Below are 17,362 nucleotides of genomic sequence, written 5' to 3'. Positions count from 1 at the left end.
GTTCAGCTCTTTGGAATCTTGCCACAAAGTGGGAAGTTGGACTTCTTGACCCTGGAAGTGTCTTGCTGCTGGCACCATTTAAGTTTTCCCTTTAAATATATAAAAAATAATAATACAAAGCTGCAGAACCTTGTACAAATAAGGGAATGTGCTCATGCATGACATTCAAACTGTCATAAAATTACAATCTTTGTATAAATATTTGATCATTACAAATGAAGGCAAAGAAAATGATAAGTACTTTCTGTTGAGTCTGCTTGCTACAGGGATTGCATGAGTGTAGCAGAGAAGAAGCTTTGGAACTGATTTGTGTAGTGTTTTGGGGGGTGGAGGGGGAGAATCTACTGTTCCTAGCATTCCTCAAATGTTTAAACTAGCTGAGGTTGGGTTTCAGGGCTGGAGCAGTTTTAAGGTTTTAATAAAGCTCAAGACAGCAAGCAACAATCTGAGACTGCACAGAAGATAGGATGTAATTCCAGCTGCTGCTGATGTTTGCATAATTAATAGTTCAGATAATTGACCCCTTTGAGCCCCAGGACATATCAACACTACATACTTGTATTCGTTTCATACCAATTTAACTTTCATAGAATCCTGGGAACTGTGGTACGGTGAGTTTGATAGGGTTGGGCATCTGAGCTGCCTCTCACCAACCCTGCCCAGAACTACACTTCCCACTATTCCCTGGGAAGACGTAATGTCTACCAAAAGTAGAAAGGATGTTGCTTAGTGGCAAAGCATCTGCCTTCCAAGCAGAAGGTCCCAGGTTCAGTCCCCTGAACGCTGGAGAGCAGTTGCCAAGCAGTGCAGATAGTACCAAGCTAGAAGGACCAATGGTCTGACTCAGTATAAGGCACCTTCCTATGATCCCATGAAACAGTTTAAGTTGGCGGTGTAGATATATCAGTGGTGAAATGGGCTCTCTTTTGGGCTCCCTTGCTTCTTAATGTCCTCGTTCTCTGTAAACAGTGTCAAGTCCTGTTTCCAAAACATGGAGATTTGCAAGCGACGGGTGAACATGTACGACACAGTGAATCAGAGCAAGACACCATTCATCACTCATGTGGCCCCAAGCACATCAACCAACCTAACTATGACCTTCAACAACCAGCTCAATACAGTTCATAACCAGGTGAGGAGAACCATTGTTATGTATACTGACAGAAGGAGGTTATAGGCTTGTTCAGCAATCTTTGAGACAAGCCCTCTGGATTAGCCTCTGAATTAGCCTCAGTGGCTAATTCTTATCAGGGGAAAAGGCTGCTATGTATTCTTCATTCCTGTGATCATTTTGGTATTTGGGGCAAAATAAAGGCTTGCCATTTACAGGAAGGACTTTACCTCAGTGGTCATACACATGGTTTGTATGCAAAAGGACCAAGTTTTAATCCCTGGCAACTCCACCTGAAAGGGCTGGGAGAGATCTTCTGTGGCCAAGAGAGCTTCTTTCAGTCAGAGTAAACAGACCAGCTGTTTGGCTCAATATAAGGCAGTTTCATAGTCCACAAAGGAGATTAAACATCCTTTAAAGAGAAAAGACACATTTGTACATTTTAATTTTCCTTGCTACTAACCCGCACCAGGTGTACTTGGTTCTAAGGAATCCAAATCCTTGAGAAAACATGGTTTCTTGAAATAAAAAAACCCCCTTAAAATAAAATAAAAATCTGGTATCAGGGTAAAGCCGTGCATGCCAAAGTGCAGAACGACAGAATGTTCTCTTGTCATCTAACAAGTGGTAATTACATGTGCTTAGAGATGCCCTACCATCGAACAATCTGATCCATGGATATTGTAAGACTCTTGCAGATTCATGTAATCTGCATGTCACATTCAGAAAGGAAGAAACAGCCTAACATGCTGAGCAGATAACCCAGCGAAGTGTGCCAAGCCACCAACTACAGATCATGCTATTTACATCATTATATCATCAAGAAATTACATTTCTGGAAATATTTACTCATTTTTCAGTCTTCCTTTCTATAGACAGACACACAGGCACCCCATTCTGTACCTACATGACGGCAACAGGCATCCACCCTCATTTATTCTCTCTTATATATGGACAGACAAGAAATACAGGCTGCATTCCTGTGCCCACTTATTTGGGGGTAGGGATGGAAGAATGTGTCAATTTTGGTTCTCTTTTTGTATGGTTTATTTCTAGGCCGCCTTTTGGCCAAAAAGGCCCCCAAGGCAGCTTACACACAAATAGAAAAACACAAATACATAACACAAATAAAAACAATACAATTTACAAAAATTCAAGCCAACAAAATCCTAGCATTTCTAAAAAGCAGCAACAGCTAAAAACCAAAAGCATTCTCATTCTCAGGTTTCTCATTTTTTCTAATCTTAAATTCAGTTCTCTGGGTTTCTGCAGCAATTTGTCATTTTTAAAAAAATCCTCATGAAAATCTTCAGCATTTTAATGCAAATTTCTCCTAATAAACCCATTTTGTTTGTATGCAGTTTTGACTAATGCACTTTTTTGCAAGCAATTTATCCTAATATAATGCATTTTTGTATGTTATTTTCACTAATATATTCATTTTTTGCACACTTTCCCCTTCCCCTGGTATATGCAGATTTGAAAACAATGGTTGGAGAACTGCATTGCAAAATTTGGATAAGTGTGAATTTTGAAGGATGGCTGTGTTTGGATTCTCATTTTGTTTCAGGAAATGCGAATTTGATAAATTTGGCTTGGAATGCAAACTGAATCAAATTTCTCCCCCATACCTACCTGGGTATAAACCTCATTGAACTCAATGGTACCTGCTTCTGAGTAGACATGTTAAACTCTTCCTTTCTCGCTCTCTCTACATACACACACACACACACTGCAGGATGCTGGCTGTGCCCATTCCTGACACTGATGCTACTGGCTGCCTTTATGGGGCTGCAGGCTCAGTGCTCCTCTGTTGTTGCTGTTATTGTTTTCTGGCCAGCTGTCAACCCTGAGCAGAACAGTTGTGCATGCATGGCTAAATAAAAGTCTCCATCCTTACCCATCCTTAGCTTCCTCCTTTTTATTCATTCCTCCCCGCTTTCTGTTCTCCCTTCTTACCTTGTTCGTCTTTCCTTTTAAAAATTTGCCAGCTTGTTTTATTTATATATTATTATTATTATTATTATTATTATTATTATTAGCTTTCCCAGCATTGCCATCTCCTTCATATTTTGTTTTTTATTTTATTTTGGATCCCATCCCTCCTGCAGGCCACCAGCCTGGCTCCCACCTCCACCACCAGTGCCACTATATCCTTAGCCAACCCTGAAGTCTCCATACTAAACTACCAATCTGCACTCTACCAGCCCTCGGCAGCATCCATGGCCGCGGTGGCCCAGAGGAGTGTCCCCCTGCAGACAGGGACTGCGCAGATATGTGCTCGCCCCGACCCCTTCCAGCAAGCCCTCATTGTATGTCCTCCAGGCTTCCAAGGTAAGAGCTACACCTTGTCCACTACACCCTGCTGTCTTGATCTTGTCTTGTTTGAAGGGCTCCTGCTCATTCTGCTGGCGCATTGCTCTGGCATGCCCCCTGTCATTAACAATGGATCCATAGGGCCATGTTTGGCAAGCACAAATCTTATTTTACTAACAGAAAACCCCAGGAAGGCTTGCAAGATGCATTGTCGGGGCAGGGACCATGGTTCAGAGGGAGAATGCCTGCTTTGCATGCAGAAAGGCCCAGGCCTCTTCCTGAGATACTGAGAAGTCACTGGCAGGCAGAGTAGATGATATTGGGTTAGATGGACTAATAGTCTGACCTGGTCTGGTCTGGTCTGGTCTAGTCTGACTAGAAGCTTCATGCTGGCAGGAGTAGTAAGGAATGGGCCACAGCTCAGTGGAAGAGAACCTGTTGTGCATGCAAAACTGGCATCACCAGTTAAAAAAAATAACTATTGGATGATGGGAAACTTTTGTATCTGAGACCCTGGACAGACAGCAACTATTATTTATTTATTTATTTATTTTATTAAGCTTATATATCGCCCGACTAGCAACAGCTCTCTGGGCGGTGAACATTAAAAATACAATAAAAATAACACAATACAGTATATCACAATACAAAACTGTACAAAAAAACTGTACAGTCTAAAATCAAAATATAATAATTTAGAATTAACAGGAATTAAAATGCCTCAGCGAAGAGAAAGGTTTTAACCTGGCGCCGAAAAGATGATAGTGTCGGCGCCAGGCGCACCTCCTCGGGGAGGCCATTCCATAGTTCGGGGGCCACCACTGAGAAGGCCCTAGATCTTGTCACCACTCTCCGGGCTTCCCTATGAGTCGGAACCCAGAGGAGGGCCTTCGTAGTAGACCGTAGTGTACGGGCCGGTTCATATCGGGAGAGGCATTCCGACAGATATCGTGGTCCCGCGCCGTATAAGGCTTTATAGGTAAGTACCAACACTTTGAATCTGGCCCGGAAGCATATTGGAAGCCAGTGCAAACGGGCTAGCACAGGTGTTATATGCTCAGACCGCTTAGTTCTTGTTAGCAGTCTGGCCGTCGCATTTTGCACTAGCTGTAGCTTCCGAATCGTCTTCAAAGGTAGCCCTACGTAAAGCGCATTGCAGTAGTCCAGACGCGAGGTTACCATAGCATGTACCACTGATGTGAGGTCCTCCTTACTCAGATAGGGACGTAGCTGGGCTACCAACCGAAGTTGGTAGAACGCATTCCGGGCCACCAAGGCTACATGAGCCTCAAGTGTGAGGGAAGAGTCTAAGATGACTCCCAGACTACGCACCTGTTCCTTTAGGGGGAGTGTAACCCCATCCAGGACAGGGTATATATCCACCATCCAATCAGAGAAACCATCCACCAACAGCATCTCAGTCTTGTCAGGATTGAGTCTCAGTTTGTTAGTTCTCATCCAGTCCATTGTCGCAGCCAGGCAACGGTTCAGCACGTCGACTGCCTCACCTGAAGAAGATGTAAAGGAGAAGTAGAGCTGCGTGTCATCAGCATACTGATGACAACGCACTCCAAAACTCCTGATGACCGCCCCCAGCGGCTTCATATAAATGTTAAAAAGCATGGGAGACAGAACCGAACCCTGCGGGACCCCACATTGGAGAACCCACGGTGTCGAGCAATGTTCCCCAAGCACTATCTTCTGGAGACGACCCGCTAAGTAGGAGCGGAACCACTGCCAAGCAGTGCCTCCAACTCCCAACTCCGCAAGCCTCTCCAGAAGGATACCATGGTCGATGGTATCAAAAGCCGCTGAGAGGTCAAGGAGAATCAACAGAGTTACACTCCCTCTGTCTCTCTCCCGACATAGGTCATCAAACAGGGCGACCAAGGCAGTCTCAGTGCCAAAACCAGGCCTGAACCCCGATTGAAATGGATCTAGATAATCGGTTTCATCCAATAGCGTCTGGAGCTGGTCAGCAACCACACGTTCCAGGATCTTGCCCAGGAACAGAACATTGGCTACTGGTCCGTAGCTGCTGAAATCCTCTGGGTCCAAGGAAGGTTTTTTCAGGAGTGGTCTCACTGCCGCCTCTTTCAGACAGCCAGGGACCACTCCCTCTCGTAAAGAGGCATTAAACACTTCCTTGGCCCAGCCAACTGTTCCTTCCTTGCTAGTTTTAATTAGCCAAGAGGGGCAAGGATCCAGTACCGAAGTGGTCGCACGAACCTGTCCAAGCACCTTGTCCACGTCCTCGAACTGAACCAACTGAAACTCATCCAACAAAACATGACAAGACTGTGCTCCGGACACCTCAGTAGGATTAACTGCTATTAAATAGGAGTCTAAGTCCCGGCGAATGCATGAGATCTTATGCTGGAAGTGTTCAGCAAATTTATTACATCGAGCTACCGATGTATCTGCCGTATCTTGTAGGCCTAGATGGAGTAGGCCACAAACCACTTTAAAAAGCTCCCGTGGGCGTGAGAGAGATGACTGAATAGAGGCGGCGAAATGTTGTTTTTTTGCCGCCCTCACCGCTCCTACATAGAGCTTAGTAGAAGCACAAACCAGCTCATAATTGCATTCGTCGGGAGTTCGTCTCCATCTCCGCTCAAGCCGCCTCCTGTCTTGTTTCATCGCTCTCAGCTCCGGAGTATACCAAGGAGCTGTATGAGCTCTACATAGGAGAGGGCGCGCAGGAGCGATCGTGTCAACAGCCCGGGTCATCTCTGTATTGCACAGATCGGCCAGGGCTTCGACAGGAGCGCCAGTCTTATCAGCCGGAAACCCCCCCCCGAGCCTTTTGAAAACCTTCAGAATTCATTAGTCTCCGGGGGCGGACCAATTTAATAGGTCCCCCACCCTTGCAGAGGGAAAAGGCTATTGAAAGTCTAAACTTCAGCAAGCAATGATCTGTCCATGACAACGGGAGAGATGTAAAACTCCCCACATCCAGATCACTATCCCCATGTCCAGTAGCAAAGACCAGGTCAAGAGTATGCCCCGATGTAAGTGTTGGGCCACTAACATATTGAGACAGCCCCATGGTTGTCATGGCGGCCATGAAGTCCTGAGCTGCCCCAGACAAAGTAGCCTCAGCATGAATGTTGAGATCTCCCAGTACTAATAGTCTGGGGGATCTCAACAGTACCTCCGAGACCACTTCCGTCAGCTCAGTTAGGGAAGCCATTGGGCAGCAAGGTGGGCGGTACACCAAAAGGATTCCCAGTCTGTCCCTCTGGCCCAGCACAAGGTGCAAACACTCCAGACCAGTGATTGCATGGACATGGTGCTTGGTGAGTGAGATGGAACTCTTATAGACCACAGCAACCCCACCTCCCCGACCCTCAGATCTACCATGATGCTGAACCAGATACCCCGGTGGGCAGAGCTGGGAGAGACTAACTCCTCCCTGTTCGCCCACCCAGGTCTCGGTTATACATGCCAGATCGGCCACCTCGTCCACAATCAAATCATGGACAAGGGAGGTTTTATTATGTACCGATCTGGCATTAAAGAGCAGCAACTGGAGATCTGAGAGTTGGCTGATAGGGCAACCAACAACCCTGCGGGTATGAGAAGGACCAGAACGCGGCACAGCAACTACATGTCTGGGCCGCGTTCTCCTTACCTGGCACGTCCCTCTCATATCACCATACCTCCCTCTACCTGTCACTACGGCAATTGGGGCCCCCTCAGGTCTCCCCTCTTGATGATAAAATCTCTTCCCGAGGCACATGATAAACTATAAATACAAAAAACTCATATACATAAAAATACACATTCACTCACAACATACACTCACATAACACCCATTCATCCACTTCAAACCCACACAGAAGACACAGTCCCGTATTCTGTGCGCCCAAACGCCAGCTCTAAGACCGTTCTTCTTTCCACGTAAAACACCACCTGGGGCCTGGTCCTGCAAGGTGCCCACGTGCAGAGCAGGAGCCCAAGAAGGAGAGAGCAGAGACGCCGGCCAAGCAGCAGCAGCAAAGCAGGCAGATGGCTCTCCCTCCCTGGCCGGTGATGGTCCTCTTCCCTTGCAGGCACTGGATCTCCCAAGCCCCCTCAGCCAGCCGGCTTATATATCCCCTCCAGAGAAGGGACAGGTGGAACAGCATCAGGCACAGCTGGCTGAGTACCTGGGGCCTGGTCCCACGTGCAGAGCAGGAGCCCAGGAAGGAGAGAGCAGAGATGTTGGCCAAGCAGCAGCAGCAGCAGCAAAGCAGGCAGATGGCTCTCCCTCCCTGGGCGGTGATGGTCCTCTTCCCCTTGCAGGCAGTGGGTCTCCCAAGCCCCCTCAGCCAGCCGGCTTATATATCCCCTCCAAAGAAGGGATAGGTGGAACAGTATCAGGCACAGCTGGCTGAGTAACTAATAAATGTTAGGTCCATTCAGCAGCGAATTTCTTACATTCATCTTGAACAACAGCAGCCAGCGTGGTGGGATGGTGCCATGCCACTGCCTTCCCAAAATGGTGGTGTTGCTATTTACCGGAGAGGGACAGAGCAGGAGCACCGCGTTGGCTCCACCGGTATGCCCATGCACCCCAACCTTGCTACTATCTTTGCCAGTCAGTGGTAGTGGCACTACTGTCAGGAGGGCAATAGTGCAGCCCTGCCCACCACTCTGTCCACTCCTTATTTTGAATAATATACAATAGCAGTGGAGACTGGTGGCTCTGATGTCAGTGGGGCAATGGAATCTGCTCTGGGTTTTAGTTTGAACTTTCAAGGAGCTGTCCAAGAGGCTGCACCTTGGACAGCTCCTTGATAGTTCAGACTAAAGCTTTTGGCACCTTAGCAGTGAATCCACTCCAGGTTTTAGCCCGAACTTTCAGCACCTTGGACGGTTCCTTGAAAGCTCAGACTAAAGATTTTAGCACTTTGGACAGTTCCTTTTAAGTTCGGACTAAAACCCAGAGTGAATTCACTGCCTCACGGACTTCAGAGCCACCAGTGTCCATTGCCAAGGAGCCTATGGGAGACAAAATGTAGCCCTTAAAGCAATAGCATAAATGTGCTGCTGATGGCCCAGCTGCATGAGAAAGCAGACCTCCTCTCAACCTTCTGCAGCTTCTGAAATGTCTTCAATGGAAGTCATATTGAACATATTACACCAGTCGTTTATTTTTCACTGTTACCGAGTTTTGAATTAAAATGGCTCTAGGCAGATGGCCAGCTTGGTCCACTCAATGCCCTTAAGGGTATGCTGTCCGAGATGAGTCTCTGCTGGGTTTCACTAACTTCAGTGTTGCTTGCTAGTAATGCAACTGAGAGAGATCCTCCTGCAAGTCTCCCTTAGTATAATTTGGGAGTGGAGATTTGGCATGGACCTTTTGTAGAAAGTCTAAATTCTTTGTCCCCATCAGGAGAAACCACATGTGCTTTTGGCAGACCCACAGAGGAGCAGAATAACTGTCTGTTTCCCGAGGTCAGGAAGGCTGGAGCTTGGATGAGAACTATTACAGCTCAGACCTGTAAGCACTCTCACTTCCTGGCTCTCAGTCAGGCCCTGATCCGTGTGCTTCTCTCTCTTCCCAAGTGGCCTCGTGTGCAGCTAGCTAGACACTTAATGCCATTTCTGCCTGGCTTGCCATCGTCCTCTGCTCCTGAGTTCCTGGGGGAGATGAAGAGCTGGCCAGGAACACAGGCAGTTGGTGTGAGGACTTCCAGGCCTGAGGGCAGGGATATCCAGATTCAGTGGCTCCTCAGGATCACTAGTGGCAAGAAGATCTGCTCCTTGTTGGAGGAGACCTCATCTTTGAGATCTGGGCAGGGCTGAAACCCAGATGATAACTAGCTAGTTTCAGGGTTAAGCCACCAAGTTAGTACAGAATGACTCAGTAAATTAAAGCCTTGTCTATAAAAAGAAAATTTCCACAACCCATCAGTACAGCTGCCCCAGTATATTGCTGCATGATGCAATCCTAACCTATCACAGATGTGTTACACAGAGGTACAGTATATGTAAATGTTGAATAGGTTGGGTTGCAGTACACCACTGCCAATTTGGGGGTGGCGAGTTGATTGGTGGTATTTGGGGCCTTGAGACTGAAGGAAAGACCTATTTCTGCTTGAAGTTCTCATCCAAAAGCTGCCTCTTCCTTCACACATCTGGGCTCAGCTGCCATCTCGAAGCCTGTGCTGCTGCCACCTGACTCCCTCTCCCTCTCTCCCATTTTTATCCAAAGATATTAAAGTTCTTTGCAGATATTGATGTCTTGGCACACCGCTGTGCAGCAGACATTTTATCCTTTTAATGCAGAGTTAAAATAACATAAAAGAGCTCGAGGGTGAAATCCTGAAAAGTCTCCTGAGTCTTATTTACAAAAGCTACGAAGGGCATTTTGACTATTTTGGGCAAATTTTTATCCTCGATGATTTCCTCAGCTCAAAAGGCAGGGCGGCGAAAGAAAGGATGACAGGCTGCTGGAGTCTTAATTTCTCCCCTTGTGTTTAAGCCACAGGCGGCAGCAGCGGTACTTCCTTTGGAGATGAGATGTCTCTTTTTCAGCTGTGGAGTTCAGCCAGCCTATATTGGGGAACTACTGGGAAGTGGCACCAAAACAGATTTAATGACTTAGTTTTAAGTTCTACTCCACCCCACCTCAGTGGCTCGAGGAAAGCAACAACCATTCAAAACAACAGAAAACACAAACAAGCACAAGATTTCCTCTTATTTTTTCCCCAGAAGGCAATGAAAATGCACTTTTTTTTTTACTGTTTCCGTCTGCATTTTTTGCTGCTGTCTTGCTTATTCAGGCCCTCTGTGTTGAAGTTCCAGTTGTTGTGGCTTTGGGTTAAGGCTCTCTGTTGATTGGTTTTAGGATGTTTAAGTGTGAATTGTTTCAGTTTGTTTTTATTGAGGCCGAGCCACAATGCCCACTTCTCAGTTTCACTACCCCATTCAAAAATGGGGAAAAAAAACAGTGTAGGGTGTGGGGGGGCATGTTGAGTGATTCTTTTGAGGAGGCAAAAGGATGGGCTTGTTGGTGCTATCAGTACTCTTTGGGTGGCAGTACAGCTAGGTGCCACCATTCCCCCCCGATGTCCCCTTGGAACGATGCTACATGATGATGTAGCTCTGCCTTCACCAACCTGGTACACTTCAGATGTTTTGGACTACCATTCCCATGAGCTTCAACTAGCACGGTGCTGGCTGGTGCTGATCAGAGTTGTAATCTAGAGCTCCTGGAGCACACAAGGTTGGTGATGTGGCATTATTCCAAGGGGAGGGGGAGAGCAGGGGATGACAGCTGCCGATTAGAGTCCCTCAATGGTGGTGGTGGTGGGGAGAAAAAGCTCAGGACAGTTTCCCCCCTCCATCTTTTGCGACCCCTGGGCCTCCCAACATTTCCGTGGAGAACCTTTGTCTCAACCTTAGTTTTTATTCTAAACTGCTGTGGGTGCCATTATGCCTGAAAGGCAGTCACTATAAATCCAGAAAAAATACAGTGTGACCAGTTAAGTTAAAAGTTAACCCCACACACTGGTTCAATCCTAGCTGCTGAATCCCAGCCTAAACAGGGAGGTTCTTTCCAGCTGGAAAGCACTCAGCTTTGTCCGACTTCTAGGAGGAGGAGGAGATTACACTGAGGATATTTCTCTCCAGGCCTTTGCTGTTCAAACTCAGCATTTGCAAGATATTTTGGAAAGTTAACCAATAAAACCTCTTTCCGACATGCACCTGAGTCCATTTTACACAGAGCTATGACTATTCAGTTAAGATATCCTATGTACACTTATTTGGGTGTAAGTCCCATTGAATTCAGTGGCAGTTACTTGAGGGCAACACGTATTGGAGTTGATTGTACACATAGTCCATTGGCTCTTCACCTGTGCTTTCACTGAGGTTCACAGCTCTAGCTTAATTGTTCTGTGTGGTTCACCACATTTTCTGTTCATAGGGTTGACCAGTGCAAAGGCACTCCCCAATTAAAACTTTGCTGCTGCATTTTTGTCTTCAAATGGCTGTGATCTAGAGATGTTACATGAGTCCATCCACACAGAAGAGAAACATGTCCACAAAAGAGAGGCAGAATTTAGGCTTATCAGAGCTGCTTTGTTTCTCATCAGAACCCAGACATCCACCAGCCAGAGTTGGATGCAAAGTAGTGGCTTGGAAAGGCGGACGTAGAATTGTGGAATCAGGTGCCTCTGAGCACATGTTCAACCCAGGAATTTGTTTTCAGTTCCAAAACTAGAGTTTGTGTACCAATCTTTCGGGTTCTGTGGGGCTATTTTATAAATGAATAATGCAAACACAATTATAATTTTGTAAAAATCCAGAAGTTGTAGCAAAAATTGCAACAATAGGACATATCCCAACAGAATATAACATATATCTTCAGGATAAAATAATTCCCAAAGTTCCATGCATCCAACAAGGCACCAGTGCAGGAGTTGCTTGTAGAAAAGTCCATGATAGGAAGATCAGGGGTGCCCACAGACAAAAACCTTAAAACCCTAAATAAAATACAAGTTAGATACAAATATATAATATAAATACATAAAGCCACTAAAAGGAATTTACTCTTCCATTCCCTCTTACACATAAAAATTAAAACCCCACTACCTAATTCAAGGTGACAAGGGCCTAATTCTTACTCCTTGGCTTTAACAGCTCCTTTTCTCTCAGTTCTCTCTCTCTCTTTCAGAACTAACTCACAAATACAGCCTCTTCCTTAAGGTTTCCCCACCCACTGGGCCAAACCAATAATTCATACAGGTTACATTTGCACATAAATCTTTTCACAAGCAAATCTATTCCTGCTTCTCACCAAGCTTTCTTGATTTCAGCAGCCTAATTTAGGAGAGGAAAAGGCTTTTTGTAGTTGCAGTTGTTACAACACTGGATGTCGGGAGGCCCCTGCTGCTCTACTGTAAGTTCCCTAGAGCAGTGGTTCCCAGCCTTTGTGGTATGGGGACCCACAAGTCCAAATATGCTTGGTATGGTGACACATTGTTTTATTGTCACATGAATTTTCAACCTTAGGACTTTGGCATTTTAACTGCACATATGCCTAGTTTATATCCATCACTTGAAGCATCCAAGCAAAAATTTATTTAATGCCCCTACTAATGTGAAAATTGTTGAAATGTTTATCATACTTACAAAGTTATTCACAGTTTTGTTTATGGGAATGTACAGCAAGACCATCTGATCACAGGATATTGCGTCATAAGCTATAAAATTTATTCTAAAAACATGGTTACAAATGTAGTGTTAGATATAAGAAACTATGAATGCTTTTAAACTTTTATTCACAATAAAGTCCATTTTGGCAAGTATCAGGGGGATGGTTGAGTTTGCATTTTGTCAATGAGTAGATCATTTTACTCATTGGGGGCATTCAGCCACAACAAAAAATATGGCTTGTGCTTCCAAATACTTGGGGATCTTAGTCACCCCATTATACAAACCACCTTGAATTCCAGACGAATTCAATTTGCATCAGTGCATAAGATCAATGAAGTAGATCACTGCAGGGTTTGAGGATTGTCAGACATAGATTCATATAATTATTGATACGCAAGTTAAAAATATTATTTCTTATTTTGAATAAGCAAACTTCAAATCGCTCTTGGCTTAACAATTAATCCTGGCAGCAGATCCAGTGATGGTTCGCCACAAGGTGCATGTATGGGGAGTTGTTTTGAGTGACTATTACAGTTTGCCTCTGATGGGTGAGCATCTTGTGGCGTATTGTCACTAGATCTGCCAGGAGAGAGTGGTTCCCAAGTGTTAAAATGTGAGACTCGAATCTTTCTGACATCTGGTTACAGGTATCAGCACAACCTTATAATATGCCAATTGTAAGAGGTATCCATCATGCTAGTTAAGGAGCACAAGCAATAATTATTTTGGGTTTACTTACAAAGCCTGTGACACCAGTGATGGCTAGTGGCTCCATTTCAGTGGGGCTGTGGAATCCGCTCCAGGTTTTAGTTCAAACTTTCAAGGAGGTGTCCAAGGTGCTCAATGTTTAAGGTAGTTCAAATGCAGTCAAAAGGATTTAGATACTGTTAGACTCAGTTAGATCCTTATTGCCATGCCATTTTCATACTTGCTCTAATTTTTGTTTCTTTTATTTAATGTATCACAGGGATGTATATCTCACCCCTCAACAATTTCCCAGGGTGACTTAAATAAAGTAAAATCATTGACCCCTTATAAAATTGGGTATGACTCCTTTTTTTGTTTTGATGTATATCATATGTCATTGTGTATATTGCAAGTACAATAAAGAGTCAAAGAAAAACATTAAAATACAACATAAAAGCAGTCAGCAGAAGTAAAAGCAGCATAAAATTAATTTGCAGAGGATTTAAAAAAATATTGGGAAATGAAAATGTTTTTCCTTGGCACCCATAGGATGTCAAGGTGGGCACCAGGCAAGCCTCCCTGGGGAAAGCATTCTATAGCCAGGGATCCACCACCAAGAAGGGCCGTTCCCCTGTAGCCATCCATTGCACCTCAGATGGTGTGTCCAGTCAAATAAGGATCTCTGTTGAACAGCCTCCTTTATTGCATTGAGGTAGAGTCTGCACAGGAATATAGAACCTAATTTTCAGAGATGCTAAAAACTGGCCAAAAAGGTCCAGCTTTGCTCAAATTGGCTAGGCCACAACTGAAATAGTATGACCAATCTGTGTTGACATATTTTTATAACAGTGTATAGACATGGGGAAGAACTCAGTGGAGAGCAATAAGGTGCAGGAATATGAAGACAGCAGTTGAGAAACTCCTTTATGCCTAATAAAGACAGAAGTAATCCGTCTCGGCTGGCACAGGCAATGTTGTAAAAGACATGTTCAAATAGTAGGTTTGGATTTGATAGAATGGCAAGATTGCCAATCTGTCCATTTGGTCAGGAATGTTTAACGTACTTGTTCCTGGAAAAGCAACTGATGGCAAACTCTTTTATCTTCTCTTTTCATTGCACAGGTTTACAAACTTCCCCTTCAAAGCATGCTGGGTATTCTGTCCGGATGGAGAATGCTGTTCCAATAGTCACTCAGGCTCCTGGGGCTCAGCCCCTTCAGATTCAGCCAGGACTTTTAGCACAGGTAAATTTTAATTTTCTTGAGTCCATTCTGCCAGCTATAATGAGAACTGGAGGCAGAGAGCAACTCTTTTTCGGTTTAACCGATAGGAGAGTGCCCCATATGGGTGAATGCTAGTGTGGATTTTTGAGTGTTCAAGGGTGCATGATGCCATAATTTTTCTTCCACCACCTTTAATTCCCTAGAGTCACTCTCTGACATGACATCACGTACATGGTGCACTATGAAGTTAGCAAAGGTAAATTTGGATCAGGTGCACCAATGGTCTGACTCAGTATATGTCATAGGCTTATACTGGGATGGGGGCATTCAGCCACAACAAAAAATTTGGCTTGTGCTTCCAAATACTTGGGGATCTTAGTCACCCCATTATACAAACCACCTTGAATTCCAGACGAATTCAATTTGCATCAGTGTGTAAGAGTGAATGCTGTGCATATGCCAGAGCATTCCAATGTTCTCAGGCACTAGCAGACTCCAAAATCCTGCCAAAGCATTGCCTTGTCAGGATAGCATTCCAGTGAGTGTTAGTTCAATACTTTTCTTTTTGCCTGCTGCCAGCCAAGTTTATCTGGGAAAGACAGTATGGAACAGAACTTGAAGCTTGCTTGATTTCTTTTCACTAACTAAGTGCTGCCTCCTGTTCCCATGAAGAGTCTTTGTTAAGGAGTTGCCTCTTTGACATGAAAGAAGTCCACCTCCGTGAAAAGCCCACCATCCTTATCCAAGTAACACAGTTAGGGGAAACCTAGCCGTCTCATTTAAAAATAAAAAAAATCAGAGGCATTCAAAAGCAGAAACAAGAAATAGGAAGATTTTTTTTTCAATGCTAAGAAAAAAAAAGTAAAAATTTGCAATAATATGTAAAATATTTGGACAGAAACACCATGCAGAACAGTCTGGCTGTGAGGGTCTGTAATCACATACATTTGCAAAACTCAGACCCAAAAACACACACCAGACTTCTCAGTTGGCCCAAGTGCAACTGGCAGTCTCAACAGACAGACTCAAAACACGGGGTGGATCCAAATGCTAAAGCAGTAGTGGAAACAGTTTGTGGAGTGATTTTACCACTTAAAATTGTGGTTAAAGATTGAAGTGTGAGCACACCCCAGGATTTTTACATTCTAAGGGAGCCAAAAAAGTCCTGCACTTAAGACACTTTAATAAAGAGCCACTCCCCTGGTCAGCTGTAACAGGTGACAACTTCCAGAGGGGTAGTAGCCAAATATCTTGAGGCACCTTAAAGATGTAACAGATTTATTGTAGCCTAAGCTTTTGTAAACTGGGCATGTATCTGATGAAGAAGACTCTACTCCACGAAAGTGTATGCTACAATAATAGCACACTGCAATATGTGTCTCCACAGAAGTAAGTTCCATTGAGTTTTGTGGGACTTACCTTCAGGTAAGCATGTATAGGATTACAGCATAAATCTGTTAGGCTGCAATCCAAAACTGCTACTGCTGCCAGGGCTCTGTGGAGGGGCACAGCTATCCCCACTCTGCAGCCTGGCTACTCGCGGCAGCAGCGGAACGAGGAAAGACAGACAGATCAGACCTGATCCCTGTGCCAGCTTCAGGCTTGCATAGAGACTGGGCCCAGATCAAGCCCAGCGTCGCCTGTCAGAATACCTCATGATCTGATGGATCTCGAGCTGGATCAGGACCGCCCAACCCTCAGAACACTCCATTTCAGGGCTATCCACTGGCCTCTGCCGGTGGGAGTTCCTCTCTTTGGTGGGTAGAAGGTTAAAGTCTGTGCCAGTAGACTAAGACTCAGTGGCAGACAGCAAGAAGCTAGCTGAGCTGGCAGAGTGGAGGGATGGCTCCACTCAATCCAAACTCACCACACCCTGGTGTTAGAGGGGTTTGGACTGCAGCCTTTGTCTTTAAGGGACCACAACTCTCTTCATTGTTCTTCTGACAGGTAAGAATTATATCCAGGTAACCAAGCACAACAGCTTCTGAAAACATTTGCAGCCATCTTGAGCTTTGGAAAATGGAGGGATACAAACACAATGGGAAGAGAGTTGATTCTTTTCTTTTTAGTATATTAAGGTTGCAATCTTATGCACGTTTTTCTGGGAGTAACCTCACTGAATAAATACAACAGCTCTTACTTCTGAATAAACACACAAAGCATTGCTCCATAATGTGACACAATGGCTAGCATACATATGTATGAGATAGTACGCAATTGGGATGGCTAGTACATTTCCTGGATACATTTGCAAGACTATATGACTATATTCTGCAATTCCTGACATGATCCTGTCTTCCTACAATACATTCATTTTCATTCATTCATCATTGGCGATCACTCGTGGCTGAGTAAGATTGTCTTCCAAGATAAGGTCTTTAACAGTGGGTCCGTAAGTGACTGTGGAGGCCAGTTCTCGATCCACACAGCCTCCCACAGTGAGGACATAGGTTTCCAGATGGAAGATGATCGCGATGAGGATTTGTTTGACGTGCCTTCAGCTTAGCTAGTTTGTCCCGTCCGCCCTGTACTCGTGCTTCTTCAAAGTCCACAGCACCTTTGATAATAGCCAACCTCCATTTGGGATGTTCATGGGCCAAGACTTCCTAGTTGTCGATGTTCATGTTACATTTTTTTAGATTCGCTTTAAGAATATCTTTAAACCTCTTTTGCTGTCCACCAATACTCCGTTTTCCATCCTTAAGTTGGGAGTAAAGTAGCTGCTTTGGAAGATGGTGATTAGGCATTCGAACAACATGCCCGGTCCAGCAAAGTTGATGTTGAAGGATCCTTGTTTCAACATGGGTAGTCTTTGCTTCTTCCAAAACGCTAACATTAGTCCGTCTGTCTTCCCAAGTAATTTGCAGAATTTTCC

At 44.8% G+C, this 17,362-nt stretch overlaps 1 protein-coding gene across 2 annotated transcripts in view; it reads left to right on the top strand.

Annotated features, from left to right (window-relative positions):
* HIPK2 (homeodomain interacting protein kinase 2) overlaps positions 1-17,362 on the top strand; it is a 294,723-nt gene that overhangs the window by 222,540 nt on the left and 54,821 nt on the right. Inside the window, exons 7-9 of one of the 2 annotated variants that reach the window (XM_061638828.1) lie at positions 970-1,132; positions 3,319-3,445; positions 14,387-14,508. In XM_061638828.1, the coding sequence (XP_061494812.1) occupies positions 970-1,132; positions 3,319-3,445; positions 14,387-14,508 (412 nt within the window). Of the gene's footprint in view, positions 1-969; positions 1,133-3,222; positions 3,446-14,386; positions 14,509-17,362 lie in introns of both variants that reach the window. The other variant, XM_061638827.1, reaches the window with a different exon arrangement.

Source organism: Rhineura floridana, chromosome 8 (assembly GCF_030035675.1).
Source record: "Rhineura floridana isolate rRhiFlo1 chromosome 8, rRhiFlo1.hap2, whole genome shotgun sequence".
In the NCBI taxonomy this organism is placed as follows: domain Eukaryota; kingdom Metazoa; phylum Chordata; class Lepidosauria; order Squamata; family Rhineuridae; genus Rhineura; species Rhineura floridana.
This window is presented reverse-complemented; position numbering and strand designations above follow the sequence as displayed.